The sequence below is a fragment of the Serinus canaria genome, chromosome 7 (assembly GCF_022539315.1).
Source record: "Serinus canaria isolate serCan28SL12 chromosome 7, serCan2020, whole genome shotgun sequence".
NCBI lineage: Eukaryota > Metazoa > Chordata > Aves > Passeriformes > Fringillidae > Serinus > Serinus canaria.
This window is the reverse complement of record NC_066321.1, coordinates 19,187,701-19,204,379: the sequence shown is the minus strand read 5'-3', so window position 1 is coordinate 19,204,379 and position 16,679 is coordinate 19,187,701. Positions and strand designations below refer to the sequence as shown.

Below are 16,679 nucleotides of genomic sequence, written 5' to 3'. Positions count from 1 at the left end.
TGACCCCTCTGGAAATTATATCCCTTTCAAGTGTTTCAGGTTGCTTACTACAGAAATCTCCAGGGGCTACTGCAAGCATTGCTCTGTGAATCAGAGGGGCAAATGAATCGCTATTATTTCTGCCACAGCAGTGGCATGAGACTGAAGGAGATGAAATCTTCTTGTAAACTCTGGAAAGCGTATGTGATGTAAGAAAGGTCAAAGCAAAATAAACAAAAAAAAAAGTCCATGCAGAATATTAGGAAAACAGGTGAAGAGACTGATAGCAGTAATTGTGCCATTATTTCAAGTGGGCTGAACATATTCCACACTCCTCAGTGTACTGAATGCACCTCTCTCCACAGTCAGTACGCTACCATGCTTCAGGAGATGAATAAATTTTCCTGAATTTTCATCTATTTCATAAGAAATATTTTAAAATTAGCTTAGTCCACTGTTTTCATACATGTAGTTCTGCAAAAGTCTCCTTTTCCCATATACAGTGTCATTCTCTCCAAACAGCAGGATAGAGGCCATGTCTGAGGAAGAAACTAGATGAGGGGTGGAGGAAAAGAGGACAGTCAGCAAGAAGCTGTGACACGACTTGTTCCTTACAAAGCACCACCACCAGCAAATGAAAAACGTCGTACTTTCTCCCCCCTCACCACATGCCATTACCACAGGCCAATTCTCAGCTGTGTTCAGCAGAGTTTTCCCTACTGTAGAGCACTCAGATGAAAAAGCTCAGCCTTACACCGTCAGTCATTTATCCCAGAGCAGTGCCATTCTAACTACTGCCATACAGCTTTTCAGCTTTGGCAACAGGGAAGCATGTATGGCCTTAAACAATGCATTATTCAGAGAAGTTCTCTTTCCCAGAGAGGGAAAAATTCCTTGCAGTGATTTTGCACAAATAAACAACAAAATTTTCTCAAATTATTTTCCAGATTTCTGGTGTGGTGCTGTGTTTCTTCATTTATTTATGTCACAAGTTCAACTCTTTAAACAAGAGCTGTGTAGAGATGTGAAAGATGTATGAAAAGCAGAACAAGTTAGGAAGGAACCAGCTGAAGATTGATTTCATGCATTTTATTTATCTATCTCCATTTCTACCTGTAGAGCAGTCACCCCACTGTCCACAGAGGAATGGATGTTTCCCTCAGCTGCACACTGTAACCCCCCAGGTGACATCACCCTCACTGTGTCCTTTTAGATTTTCCTGCTGTAGCTCCCTTACCTTCCCTCCTATCACCGCTCTCCATTTTAGGAGCTACATGGCTTTATCAAGCAGCAGAGACACAATCCATCACAGCAAATGAGTCCTCATGTTGGATTCCTTGGGTTAGCACTATGAGGAATATGCCTCCGTATTTTCATGTGTAATACAGGAGTCTTTACTAAAAATGCCCCTCTGAACTGGTGTCCTGGATGATTGCCAGCCCCACTGCAGCTTGTTTATTCTGCTGCAGTACAGTTCAGTTTAAACTCACAAAAATTAGAACAGTAACAACAAAAGAAAAATTCCTACTGAATGAAATGCTCATTCTTCCTGCAGGTGCAGAGCATTCCCAACTTCCCTACAGCAATCAAGCCCAAGACATCCCTCTGTTCCCTGGCTCTCTACATTACTGAAGTTCAGCTGTAGAGTAGACTGGTAAAAAGTTTAGTGTTCACCTGACCAGTTATGCTCAGGGTTTGCATGAGGCTTTTTTCCTCCTTCTCCTTTTCTGTTCCTGATCCATAGGCCCTCCTCCCTTGTATTTCCTTGGATCATGAGAATTCACTTCTAGGGGCAGTAAGTTTGGAAAAACTAATGAAAGGGAAGCTACAGGCACAGAATGTATCTATCTCACTAAGTATGTTCAGATAACTTAAAACTAGGGCTAGGTTTAAAAAAACCTAAACAACAAAAACCAAATCTTTACACAGAACGAAAGTAAACCATTATGATAACTTTCAGGACTTCAAACCCCCTTCCTGTACACAAATGTTCTTTGATTACTCTCACAGCACGGCACAGTGCATCAGCACTTATTACCCTCTTCTCCTCCAGTTCCTCAGTGGCCAGAAGGCTGGTAATGACAGTAACTTCTGTCTTTGTAACACAAAATGTTTCTCTTCCCCAGACAGCCTGCACTCAGGAGTCCCTTGTTAGTGAGCCTCTTCAGGCATTAGCACAGCAAGAATCATTGTCTTTGTCCAATGAACTTTTTATTGAGAAAGCATTTGGCAAAAACATTGCAAAGCCAGTCCTGCAAGTTCTTAAAGCAACCAAAGAGCCACTGCACTGCTAACTAAATCCCTCTTCTCTGCAGTTAGAAAGTCAATAACATAGATACAATATTTCTTCACATCAGGGATTTTGGAGGGTACTGGAGAATTCACTTTGCACACACACAAACAGGGCAGCACATAACGCTGAGAATGGCCCTCTCAGTGGCCCTCTCTCCAATGTGCACACACAGTGCTGCAGATAATGTTCCCACAGCTTCCTAACCATGGAACACCATTGAGCAGCACATATCAGCACAGAAGTTCCTACTCTCCCTGTTTCTAAAAGAATCCGTTTGCACTTAAACTGACTTTCCATTTTTAAAAGGCTTTGAAATGGCTTTTAGAAATCTATATCCACCTTGACTCCTAGCCAGATTACTGTATGAAAATCTCAGCCCAAAGAAAAAATAGCTCTGCTGGTTCGAGCCACATTTTTGTTGTTTGAATAAAGCTTGGATGAACTCTGTTTCATTTTTGTGTTACAATGTCAATAATTAACACCAACTTGGATTAACATTGGAAGGATTAAATTATATAAAGCTGGAATATTAACTACATTACAATTTGAATTTGACATTAAGAATGAGCTGGACTTCAATTTGGGAATATAAAAAGGGTCTTGAAAAAGAATTTTATGCGTTTTCAGAACGTAATCTGCAAGACGCCACAGTAGGTTAATTTATAGCTTTTGACAGAAAAAAACTCAGTAACCACATCTAACTTGCTGACGGTGACCTCTATGACAATACATCATGCTAACTGAAATTTCCATACAAGAACATAATTTTCCACACTAATAACTGCAGAAAACCTCAAAACATTGATCCTTGGTTTCCAGTGCAATGAAATTGAAATTTCAGAGCGCAGCTTTTGAAGGGGCAGGTGAAGTAAGAAAACCTAGCTTTTAAAAATGAAAACTAAAAGCCATTTTGTATTCACAAAACTGAATGCACCACTTCAGAGAAATAAATAGGAAGACATTTTAACTTAGCCTTATCTGAATCTGTGTGCAGCATTGTCTATGGATAATAGTACCCTTCCTTTCTTTTGCTAATAATTGCATACCTGTATGTACCCAGGAGGAAGATTTGCTTAAATGAATATATCAAGTGTTATCATAGTATTTGCAATGTAGATTATTATGGTCCACTAGTTACTATAGGTCACTTAAGGAAATACTATACACTAGAACTAGATCTATTTAGGGAACTTACAGAAACTTTTCTTCAGTTACTCATGGCCTTGTCCCGATGGGCCTGAATCCCGTGTCACGCCTACTTACTTCTTGCCTTGTAGTATCTTCTGCCATTTTTAATAATGGAGATTTTTTTTCCCATGAGCATTCCTTACCTATGATTTTGGAAAAACAGGTAGAGCTGGTCGCCCCCTGGAAGGCGGGGTACCCGCACAGCCTCAGCAGCAGCGCTCCTAAGGGCGCTGCCACCCCTGTCCCCAGGCAGCCCAGGGCCAGCTCAGGGGTCCGAGGCCACCTCCCTTCCCCGCCTAAGTCCGTGGGGCTCGGAGCAGACTTCGCTAGGGCGAAGACCGGCTCCCGGCGACAGTGATAAGCCCTGCCAGCAGCGACTCGCTAGAGAGGTGACAACCCCTGTCCGGCTCTGAGCGCCAGAGGGCTGCAAGGCGAATGGCGAACGCCATTTCGAAGCCCCTCTCGGTTGAGGAGCGATTCCCACCCCAACCAGCAGCGGGGCGGCCCCGCAGGGCCGGAGACCTGGCGGGAGCTGGGCACACCTGAGAAACAATGTTTTCTCTGTCTCGGCACGGCCGAGGAGCCGGGGCAGCAGCCACTCGCCCGCCTGGCCGAGCGCTGAGGCGGAGCGGCCCCGGCGGGGGCGGCGCTCGGTGCCGTGAGGCGGCGCGTGCCGGCCCCTCAGGGCGGGCGCTGCCCGGGGGCTCCGGAGAGGGGCCCGGGGGAAGGGGAGGGTGAGGTTTAGTGAGCTTTGACGGAAATTAAAGCCATGCGCAGGTGGGCATTGCTAGCAGCATCGCTGGGAGTTAAGGCCTCAGTCCCCTCTGTGCATTCATTTCATTGTGGAAAACAATGAATTGCGAGAGCAGCTCCGTCTGTGCTCCGAGAAATAGGTCCTGGTGAAGGAAACGGTTTGATAAAGCATTTCTTCCTCTTAAGGTGTGAGGACGAGGAGAACTCCCGTATTTGGGCTTCTCCTTTTGTACCTATATGACTTAATTGAGTTCGGTCATAGCAAAGTTTCAGGTTGATTGATGAGAAGAAATGCAGGTATGTATTTCTCTTTGACACTTTTCTTCGTTTCCAAGAAAATCTTAGAGAACCGGGAGATTATTCTTTTGCTCGATATGCTGATGCTTTTTCCAAGAGAACACATCACGGGGGCTCCCTGTCACTCAGCTTCCCGCACCAGTTCTCTTTGCCCTTTGCCAGCCCATCCTGACCATGCCCATGCCGGTGCCCTGCCTGCTCCGGAGCGGCTGTGGAGGACCTGCCCCGTTCCGTGTTACAGGGAGCGACTGCTCTGTTCATCAGCTTCAGCAAGGGCTGACTCACTCCACAGCCTCCAGTACCGCTTCAAACATGGTACTCGTTCTCATCCGCATTTAACAAGTACGCTGTAAGTAATCTTCATTATTTAAAAAAAAAAAAAAAAAAAAAAAAAAAAAAAAAAAGGAGAGCCATATATTCATAGATCTTTTCATATTTATTTAAGATGGAAACATTAAAGACTGAGGACCAGTGGATTTCTCTGCAAAACTCTTTCAGTACCACCTTTACTAATTGCTGTACCAGTGGGATTTTAAAAAGTTTGCAACAGTGAAATTATCATTATGACCAAGGTGCAGTAATTTATTTTACCATCCTTTTGATTAGTGAACTCTGTACTTTGTAATCTTATAGACACACTTTTTCCCCTACTATCCACATTCTAGTAAATTATATCAATATAATCCTTTAGCAAAACTGAAAATAACTGATGTCAAACCTTGATTCAGATGGTCAGTAGAAAACATGATTCCTAAGCATTTTCTGAGTTTAGCCCATCACAGCATTAGAAGGAATCTGAGGTGATACAAGAGTCCCTAAAGTTTTCCTGAGCATTTCACACTATTGTTTTGTTGAAATTTTGTACACTGCAGTAAACAAATTTTTCATAAGAATTCATCAGCCATTATTTTCTCTTTTGTCAGCAATTGTAAAATCACATAATCGAATTTCAAAGGGACCCAGAAGGATCATTGAGCCGAACTCTTAAGAGAACGGCCCTGTTGTATTCAGAATTATATAAACAATGTGACAACAAATTCTAATTTAGACAGCAAATAATAATATGAGACACACATCTGACCATCAAAAGGCTTGTTCAAAGTAGATCCAAATGTTTAATCCTATATGCCCTGAGTTTTCAGAAGTTATAATATACTTTAAAACATAAGTTGTGCATGTGGTTCTGAAATGTGAATATTTCTTACCGTGTAAGAAGCATCAAGATTCAGCAAAATGTACATCTTCATGCAATATTATGTGTGTATGCCTTAAGTGTTCGTCATTATTCTCAAGAATTCCTTGATAATCAAATCCAGAAGCTCTAGTTATTCCCACGTTTCTCCCAGATTCTTATGTTAGTTTTTGAACCATAGGAATTTCCTCATTTATTGCTACATAATTTTGGCTCATGCAATCTAGACCTTTGTGAGTTCTGTTACAAAACTCGTTGTTTCATAATTTTATCTTCATGTACCTACTTGTTTTGTTGTTTGTTGGTTTTTTAATCCCTTTTCACTAGGCCCTTGCTGTCCAGCTAGAATCGTGTTTCCAAACACTGCCAGCCTGTTCAACACACCCATTTACAGTCCAGGTACAGTCACAATGGGTGACTAAACTGGGTTGGAGCTACACAAGTGCCATGCTAATATCCCACACTGCATTTCCAAACCCACAGTGGAATTCCATGGTGCAGCCATTTGCATTGTAAGTATAACTGAACTTCTGGGAAGGGAAATGAAATCATGCAAAATAGAAAAGAAAACTTTACAAACACTCTGGAAAGGAGATATGATCAAATGAAATGCAATTGAAAAAAACCCAAAAAAACCAGAAAATTGGGACATTTAGTGACTACAGGAAAATGGACCAGCATTTCATGAGGTGCAGTGCAAAGGACCAAAACAGGCCAAAACTAACCTCACTGATGCTGCAAAATCAGGGGAAAAAATCAAGGAGGAAGTTAAAACTCTGAGGGGAAGATATGAGTGACATGGCATGGATACTGAAAAAAATATTGATAGATCTGTTATACAATTGCTGCACTAATGCAAGCCCTTCCTAGCCTTACTTTGTAGTGCATTAGAAAATTAAATAGCGTGTCATTTATATGGTCAAAAAAGGTGAAAAGCTATTATTAAATGAAATGTTCTAAAATGCTATAGCCTCAAGAACTGAATGGAAACAAAATATTTCATGAGCAATAAATAATCTACAGAATTTAACTGATGAGCTTATCCAAAGTGTAGTCGACAGAAGCTTTCAGTTGGTAGATGTTAACTAGGGTTTTTTTGACAATCTATTAATTTCTAAATTGTCATACAATACTGACTTGTCAAAAAGCATGTAACCAACAAATTATAAATGGAAACGCTTTAATCATAAAACATATAATTACAATGGAATCTATGCTTTCTGTAAATAAAAAGTTGAGGTGCATTTTCTTACTCTGATATATAATCTTAAAATCTCTTTATCTAAATGGATATACATAAACATTATTCACTACAGTAAATCCCTTTTCAAGTTAGGATTTCTTACTTTTAAAATACCTGTTCATCTCTCTGTACATTTTTCTTTGCTTGGAGATGGACTTGTGATTACAAAGAGAATGCATGATTGCATTAAGCTACACACATCATAAACACTGGTGAATCAGAATTTAATGTAATCATACCAAACAGGTTTGCTGGAAGGGAAAAAAGAGTGCTGAAGGCTTTAAGGACACTGCTGAAATGCAAATTGCTTTCATGAAAATCTTGAGGCAGTTCTGAATTTTGGGTATGCAGATAACTGCACCCTTATGTGAACTCTTAAGTAGCCAAGTGACTGTGTATTGTGTTTTACTGTCTTGTCCTACCAGGTCACACAGGTGCTGCTCCAGTTTTCCTTTTCTAGCTTTAAAATAAATGCAAATGCACTTTGTTCAAGGGTTGCCACCACTTGGGAGAAAACAAACTGTGCAAGAGGTTTGGTAGCTAAGGTCTTGTGGCAGTTATGTTTTTAAACTGACATCTGAAATGGCATTATCTGCCTTTAATGTGTCTGTGCATACTTGCATACAAAGACTGTTGCCCTAGCTGAGACATCTAGTTTTCCTCTCTTTTGAACTAGGAGAAGAAAAATCCTGGATAGGAAACTACTGCATTACCTGAATACTGAAGACAGACAGGGCAAAGCAACTGATTTTTACTGCATGGAACAAAGCAAAAACAGCAAAGGGGACTGAAAAGGAGAAAACTTCTATTCAAAAATTCTTCAGTAGTGAAGGAAATGAAATATCAGCAATGTTAATGTAGGAGTGGGTTCCACAAGATCTCTGAAATCAATGGAAGCAGTGAGAAAAATATTGGAGTTTTTTTTTACCCCCCCTGTAGTACAGAAAATTAAAAGCTGCTGAGAAAAGAGTAAAATGAGATGATATTTCACATTAGGAATATCTTATGCAAATTCCCAATTATGCTGTACACAATAGTAGTGCTGGGTAAGATGTATCTACAGTTCTTTATTTGCTGCTTTTCTTCTAACAGCTAATGAGTTCCTTTAGTATTCAAAACCCATCTTTGCTGCCACACACTTAAAAAAGGTAAATCACTTGAATGGGCTGAGCTTTCTTCTATTTATTGTTGCTAGGGAACCACCTTGGTATTCACACACATAACATGTCTTTTGACATATGTTTCAGAGGACAAGATGCAACACAGCTCAGCAATATACAGTGAAAAAATGTACTGCAGCATTCTTGGAAATATTCTCCCACAGAAGAGCACTGCTACTGTATACCTTAGCTTCAGATTGTTGTGGTTCTTACTTGTTTGATTAGACAGACTGGAATTGTAAAACTACATGCAGTAATCTGATTAATAGTCCCTAATTTTGCCCAGGATTAAAAGAACACCAGTCTGTGAATTAAGTGTTGCTAAAATAGCATCCTTCTAATTTATTTATTTATTTTTTATATTCTTGTATAAGAGAAATGTTCTGTAAGAAGTTATGTAACTAAAAAATACCCAATCCAAGTAGGGAGAAAGTGGAAGTGTGACCCATTTCTGAATAGCCAAGTATCTGAAGGTTATTTGAATTACATCAGTCACCTGCTGTGAGTATTAGTCATACAAATACTGCACTAAGTATTGCAAGGCAATAAGCCTCTTTAACTTTCAGAAAGTACTTATTTCATGAAATAACAGCTCTTTGCAGGACAAAAAAGTTGATATAGAGATATTGGAGAGGTATTATTCTGTCCAGAATCACATCTGACTATGGGAAACAACCCCATTTTATTTTCCTGTTGATTTTCATTACTGCCAACATATTTGTGTGAGGAGTGATATTTGAGGTTGAAGGCAGCAAAGTTTGAAAAACTGCACAAAGCATGAACATGAAACATGAAAGGGCCATACCTCACTCAAGTCCTGCGTGCACATTTATATTTATTGATGACGGAAGACCCTACTACTGATGTGCTCGAATACCAGTTGATCTAACATAATAGAGCAGAACTTACTTACTGATCCAAACAGGAGGTGTTCCTGTTGGATAAAGGAGCTTACAAGTTGAGACAAAACAAGCAGGATAAAGCAGACAGCTAGAGAACCTAAAGGAAACAATATGTAACAGTCCCTTCAGCTGTCCCGAAGATCTTAGTTTAACAAAACCTACAGGTATTTTATATGATGTGTATGTTTACAATAGCATTGTCACCAAGTACCTTGTTGCAGAGCTGAGATTAAAACACCAGCTCCATACTAAACTCTCCTGAGAACAACGGGAAATTATCCTAGAACAAAGGCAATTTCTTTTAGGGTCTCTGGAGATACTTGGAAAAAATGCAAAGTTAGTTTTAACTTTTCGAAGCTGATGTGTGACAAATCTAAAATGACCAGCACCACAGAGCATGAAAGCAGCCAGAGTCTCTACAAACTAACTTTCAAGCTATCCCCCTGGCTATCTCTACTTCAAGTACTCTGAGAAAATGCAATTTATTCACAAAGTATTGCTGTACAGTTGCAGAGGGCTCTCCAGCTGGTTTAGGCTTCTTTTGTTGTGCAGTACTACACAAAGCAGTTGCATATACAACACGGAGACAACAAAGGCATGAAAGAGAGGAGAAATCCAGTCTTTCAAGGAAACAGAAGGAAAGTAACTTTTCACAGCAAACTGTATTAGTGGCTTCAACTGCAAGGTGCAAAGTATATTCCTTGACACCTGCAAAACAAAGGCTCATTATCTACTTTAGTTATTTGCCAGTATTACAAGTAATCCCCGAGAACATGTTGTTCTGATTTGGCAAGTGCTTTAGCATGCACTTGTGTTCTACATTCAACTGCGACCCGTGCATATCTGGTCACCAGATTTAAGGCCAAAATGTAGGGACAGTAAACATTTGAATTCTACTTTTCTCAGTATTGGGCATGAAGAATACTTGGAGTTTTTTCCAGCTCTAATCTCTGAAGGTTATCTTGCTTTGTTTTGTTACAACATTAAAAAATAAATCCATCTATGAGGAATAAGTCCAGCATAATTGTTTTCAATCAAAATTATTAAAAACTTAGTAGTAATGAGTCAAAGGTATCCAATAATGGGAAATGTATTAGACATTGCAGTTGGAGAAGAAGCAGGGTAAGCTGCAAGGCTGAACTCATTGCAGCTTCTCAGTGTAAGAGAATTTGCAGAGAAACTATTGCCCATCTGAGAAAACATGCAAGCAGGGGCTTTGGGCACCGTGCCCTACCAAAAGGAGACATTCATCAGCCCAGCAGTACAGATCTCACTGACTGCAGTGAGCAATCTCACTCAAACAAAAACAAACAACACAAACTGTCACACAGAGCCAGACTCGTCTGATTATGTGCACTTCCTTATATCCCGTGGTTGGTGATTTAGAACTGGAACCTCCACTCATTGGCTCAGGTCATCGCTGTGGGTTTCTTTGCAAACAGCATAATTTCATTCTCATCTATGCTAACAGTCAGACAGGCTCCATTCATCACTGCCCCCACCTCTGAGAAAAGAAATTGAAAAACAGGAGCGCAGAATCTGGGTTAGATGAAAATCAGATAGAAATCATATCAAAATCACCACAAAACTCAAGTCTTCCCTGGTGGCTATGCATACAATGTGAACTGATCTCATGGGATTCTGAAGTAAATAACATTTGTTGGATACTGTAGGAAAAGATCTTGTTTTTAAAAGAAAAATGTAATTTCCTTGTGAAATACTGTGAGTTATACAATATTCCTATTGCAGGGGTGATGAAAATATTAATAAAAAAATTCAGGCCACCACTAAAAAAGCAAAGATGCTGTTATCCAAAGGTCAAGGCCAAAAGAAGACTGTTCCACCAACTCTCTCAAAGGTCAAAAGAAAAGAAAAAACTTAATACATAAATATTACATTCATCAAATTGAAGTAATAGTTATTCCAGAATAAGACTTGGCAGAAAAGATCAAGCAGTTTTCCCAAAAGTAGTTTCTCAACAATTTAACTTTAGCAGTTTGTAGCAGCAATGCTGGAATAGCTGGAATACACTTAAGCACTACTTTAAGTGCTATAGTTATGAGTAAAATAATCCAAATTACTATTGTAAAATACATGGCTGTAAGCAATAAATTAAAACACGTACCAGGTTTACTCTCCATGCAAAGTACTCTGCATGCATAAGGTTTTAACCTTTAAATAACTGCCTGACTATTGGGTGGAATTCAGTGTCATTTTGGATTACTGTGGCAGAGAGAAAAAATTTCATGAACACACAGATTGACAGTAGACTTTTATTAACATATCTTACAATGCCAATTATTGTATTCCTAGTTTTGTACTCTTCTGATGTGTTATAAGATTGATTTAAAGTCTACAGTAATGTACTGTACTTAAATGGTCATTCATACAGGATATCACACCAGAACATTTGAGTAATACGCACACACACCACTCTAGTTTGGACCTGCTCTTTTTCAAGGTTAGCTTAATAAAGTAGGATTTAAAAAGTTAGGGGGGGAAATAAAAATCCTTGTTTAGCAGCATGCAAGGATATTCAAGTACAATTTTTCAACTAAGTAATTTTTTGTAGTTTTTAAATTGACTGGTGACTAATTCACCAGTACTATAATAACCACTAAGAAATACCCAAATGTTAAAGTTAAGGCTAATAGTTTTACTTCACATCCATATGCACAATCAGAGAACATTCTGTTTTAAATAAAACACAGTAATCAAATTCTGGACACATTATCTCTTGTAAATAAAGCATTGGAGCTTCAAACTACAGATCACTCACGTTCATGAGCCCTGTAATAATGTTATGCTGGCAATGTAAAGAATCTTTTTGCTCTTTAACCACACTTACAAAATGGCCTGATATTCTTAATGAGCAATGCAAAAATATCACAGGCAGAACTTATAATACAGTATCAAAAAAGTAATATTTTGGAAAAGACACAGCCATTTAGTCAGTGAAACAGAGTAATTCTAATCTTATAGGAAGTAGTGTAATACTTTTGAAATATATATATATATTTATATGTATGTATAAAAACCAGTATCCTTTATTGTAGGGTTTTTCAAATTGCAGGTATCCAGAAAAACTCATCGTATTTACTTTTCCTTCGGTCTGTTCTTGATTGCTATACAGTCATTTTATTTCCCCTATAGACTTTTCACTAGATAATGATTTCCACTGGGGAATTGTTTTCTTTGTATATGTGGCTTTATCATAAGATGTTTTTATTTTACACATACAAAGTTTATTTTACACACAAGCTGTGGAAGTCAAAGCTACCAGGGAACTGCTTGGTAGTACTGTATGAAATAGCCCACAAATGTCCAAGATTTGTGAAAAACAATAGTAGCAATATATTACATACCAGTATTTTGACTAAAATCTTTCCTACCTACTTACGCTATGGATTTTAGCCCAGTTATGCCTCTTCTCATGAATTTTTTAGTCCTCTAAGCATAAATTGTTTTGGCATTCATCCAGTGAGGCTGCACATGCACTGGGTAGCTCATGTTGGCTACCTCTGTTGAATTTTTTTTTTTTTTTTTTTAATTTTTCCTTTTTAGGAAACCAAGAAGAAAGAACAGTGATTACTTTAAACAAATACAATATTGAGGAACCTCCTGAAATGACAGTAAAGATACAAAATTATGTTTCATTTTTAGACTAGCCTGCACATTTCTAATCCAATCATTCTGAAACATACATCTGGTTTGGAATGATAGGCAGGCTTATGGCTGTTATGCTTGTAACTGGGATCTGCTAAATTGGGCACCAAACAAACTCCCTATATACAGAAATTTCTGTATGTTATCATTAACAGTTTATTCTAATGATATGAAAAAAAGAAAGGCTCCTTCCTGGAAAAAAAAATGAAGACAGAATTTGTGTTCTGGATTACATGAAGAGCAGTAAGATACCTAATTTACAGTTATTTCATTTACTTATGGAGGAAAAAAAAAATGAAGTTCCTGAGAATGTGTAAGTTTTCAGTAATGCCTGAAATATTTCAATAGATCTCTATAAGTGAAATACTCTTTAAAATTCACCTTTCAGACCAATTATTACCATGCAGTCTCACAGTCGTTTTACAGACCTAATTACAAATGCCTATCAAGTCAAAACCTCAAGCCAACACAAAAAAGGCAAAGAAATGTTATCCAACATACTTAGTAGATGTAATAGACATATACACCGTTTCAGCAAAAATTGCTAAAAACTCAACTCCATGCAAAGTAAAATAAAACCCAGACAGCTACCCCTGGAGCCTCTAAACAGCTCCAAGTAAATTTGTGCTTCTTAACAATAATGGACTTTAAAAAACACAAGAAAAATAGACTACTGAGTGCAATAAGATTGCTCACACCATTTTGAGGATTTAATTTCAATTATTGTATCATTCTTTTGTAGCAACAACAGCTCATTTTGCACAGATTCCACATGTTGACAAAGTTCCATTTCCCTTTTTATGCCCATACCCGCTTCCACCCCGAGCCAAGGAGCCAAATTTCCATTCAGTTAAAGCTATTGTCAGTCAAGATGCATTCATTCATGGTAACAGCAGTTATATGGTGAGTAGATGACGATGATGATGATTTACAAGCCATTATAATGTGGCCCCCATCTTTTATTGATATGATCAAAAGTATGAGACACCCACTGCTGTTCAAGCACTTTGTATCTTTCCTTGCATATGTAAAGGGGTTTACCACGCCTGTGGAGGAAAAAAAAAGGAAGAGGAAAATAAATAGTTAATATGCCAAGTAAATGGAAAGATGCTTCATTTCATAATCAAGAAATACTCATACAACTTTTTGCAGGGTAAACACGCCTTTTTATTGGTGAGGGGTTTTCATTTTTGCTTCTGGTAGGGTTACTGCTGGGACTTCCCTTCCTCACACTGCATAGCAGAATCTAGAAACAATCACTTGTCTTCTCAGTCATGTGTAGCTTGGAAGTTATGCTCCATCCCTACACTGGAATCCCACTGCATTGTTTGATTAAAGGCCAAACAACAACACTGGGAAGCAAGTGTTTCCCAACACAACACAGAATTAACCATAGTTGGGCATAGCAACATAGTAACCTGTCTGCTGGGTTCCTGGTAGAACTCAATGATCAGGACCACACCACCTCTGGGCCAAAAAATCCTCAAAAAGCCAAGCCAATAAAAGTCAGTCCAAGTTGCAATAAATGGGGATTTTCTATTTTTCCACACAAGGAAGGTAGAGATCTAGTATTATCTGTTATAGCAGATATATATATAGACAAAGTTGAACTACACAGAGGCACCAACAATGAAACACAGCTGTAATGAAAACATTACCTAAGATCTCTGTCTTCTTCACCATGTGCATCGAGATAAACAGAACCCCAAAGGCAGAAACGATGGCCTCGTATGATGATGATTACAGATGCATTAATCAAAAGGAATATTCCTGTCCCAGCTCCACAGTTTTGAGAATGCTATAATGTTATGGGTGTAGAAAGGCAAGAGTGTGAAGATTCTGTTAATATCTGTCAACTTTGTAACAGAAGAAATTTTAAAAAATTATACTTTGTTTTCCTTCAAATAACATGCAGACACTGAGTAAGAGACAGTTTGCCAAAGGACAGCCTGCCCCAAAATTCTCCATCCAAACTAGAATGCAGTATCTTGTGCTGCCATAACACCACTTGCATATAAAAATATTTCCCTACTCAGCAAGAGAGGATATTTGTTACCATGTAAAAAACTGAATAACAAAAAATAAGCGAAAAATTAAGTACAATATTTTGAAATTGTTGTTGTATAGCAAATTGTATAGGATTACCAAATATTTTCCATACATGGCAAAACCAAGAGAAAGTATTTAGAAAAACCTAGTATTACCTCTTTTACAACAGTCTATATTGTTAAACATTTGCTTTCTCTATCCATGCTCACAGATCTAGTCTATGGCTCTACAAATCTAATAAAATTTTTTTAAAGTAATTCTTGCTTTGTTGAATATGTCATTATTCTCTCTGACTAGCACAATCTATATTCATTAATTCATTTTAGCAATTAAAAAATACACCCTTTCTCCATGGTTTGATTACAACTAGAAGCTATAATCCCATCAACTACAACAATTAATTCATTATATGGATTTTTAACTCCTTTTTAAATAACATTCTGTTTCCATGAAGCTTCAAACCTTAAGTGTAACTATAAATTCTATTATAAATTTTGCCCACCCTTTATTCTTCCACCATATTAGCTTTATGAGAGAGAAAGGTGAGTTCAAGCAATTTATTTCAAGACAGTCCAAAATCTCTCTGACATTTTATGCCCCATTTGTAAATATCTCTCTAACAAACTCTCACAGTTTTGTGAAGTCCATATAGTTCCAGTCTTCCCCTAACTGTTCAATGAAAGTAAAGAGAAAACCTATCAAAGCAAGTCTTTATCATAGTATGAAAATCAATAATAGATTTCATTCAACTCAGGCTCCTCAAAGAACTTAAATATACTGACTACAAAACTTAGCTACTGAAAAAGTCAAAGACCTTAAATCAGCACCTGTGTAGTTACAGTCTGCAGATCTCTAAGAAGTGGTCGGGTATCAGAAAATACTCAAATCAAACTCAGACTGATTTTCTATGTGCTTGGAAAGCAAGGAAAAAAACCAGAGGAAAATTAAAATAATATATGAACAAACCGAACGTAAACAAATTTCAACTGGCTGTGAATCAAAACCACGTGTCAACATTACATACAGTGGCCTTGTAAGAGTCTCACAAAAAGGGAAAATAGGTTCCTATGCAAGTAAATGCCCTCCAGAATCCAGTCTAGCTCTATCCCTCACAAATAAGCACTAAACTCTATCACTGGGGGTTAGACTAGATGACCCTTCAAGGGTTCCTTCCAACCCCAACTATTCTATGATTATATAAACACATTTTGAAATGGAAACCATCAAAACTAAGCAATGGAGTTAACAAATATCAATGAGTGGGAGGATCAATTACAGATTTGAATTAACTCTCTCTTACCAGTACACATTCACAGTAGCTCTGTTGTTTACAGCATAGTCCTTTCAAGCATACAAAAGTACCACAAACTAAGCAAACAGCAGGATCTTTAGGAACCTTGGTACAAACGGAACAAGTTTTTCTGTGATAATACTGAAAAATGGTATTGTAATTCTCAGGCAACTGAAGGAGGCGTGGCAAGTCCCACTTAGGTTCCTGGATAAGCAAAGCCTACAAATAAGGTAAGAATATATATCAGTTCAGTCAATTTTTTAAAGCATTTGTATTTTCTAAAAGAAAAAAAAAAGAAAAGAGAATACCATATGAAAGAAACATGCAGTTTAAAAAGATCTCATTTCTTTTGCATTTCACAAATTTAGAAGTCAAATGTCACCTTGTAATAGTCACCTGCTCCTGGCTGATTACCCTCCCCAACTGCAGTCATCCTTTGTAACAGGTAGAAAATGGGCACCAGCCTTTTCCCAAGGATGTTTTCTGCATGTGACATATTTTAAGTGCAAAAACCTTCACAGCTAAAACAAGAGGATTAAGAGTCACCTAGAGGAAAGACTCTCACTCCCTGCACTAAGTTTCTTTGGCAGTATTGAGGTGTTACTCCCAAACTCTGGCACTGACTATGAAAGCTGTCTCCCAGCTAAAATTTAGACTCAATTTTTC

The 16,679-nt window shown here is 38.2% G+C and overlaps 1 protein-coding gene across 4 annotated transcripts in view; it reads right to left on the bottom strand.

The window, feature by feature from the left end:
• Positions 1 to 13,351: 13,351 nt before the first annotated feature.
• Positions 13,352 to 16,679, bottom strand: part of UBR3 (ubiquitin protein ligase E3 component n-recognin 3) — a 95,815-nt gene continuing 92,487 nt past the window's right edge. For all 4 annotated transcript variants that reach the window (XM_050976874.1, XM_050976875.1, XM_050976876.1 and 1 more), the window contains 3 exons: positions 16,023 to 16,232; positions 14,332 to 14,471; positions 13,352 to 13,719 (listed from right to left, as the gene is read on the bottom strand). In XM_050976874.1, the coding sequence (XP_050832831.1) occupies positions 13,602 to 13,719; positions 14,332 to 14,471; positions 16,023 to 16,232 (468 nt within the window). In that variant the 3' untranslated portion in view covers positions 13,352 to 13,601. The remainder of the gene's footprint in view (positions 13,720 to 14,331; positions 14,472 to 16,022; positions 16,233 to 16,679) is intronic.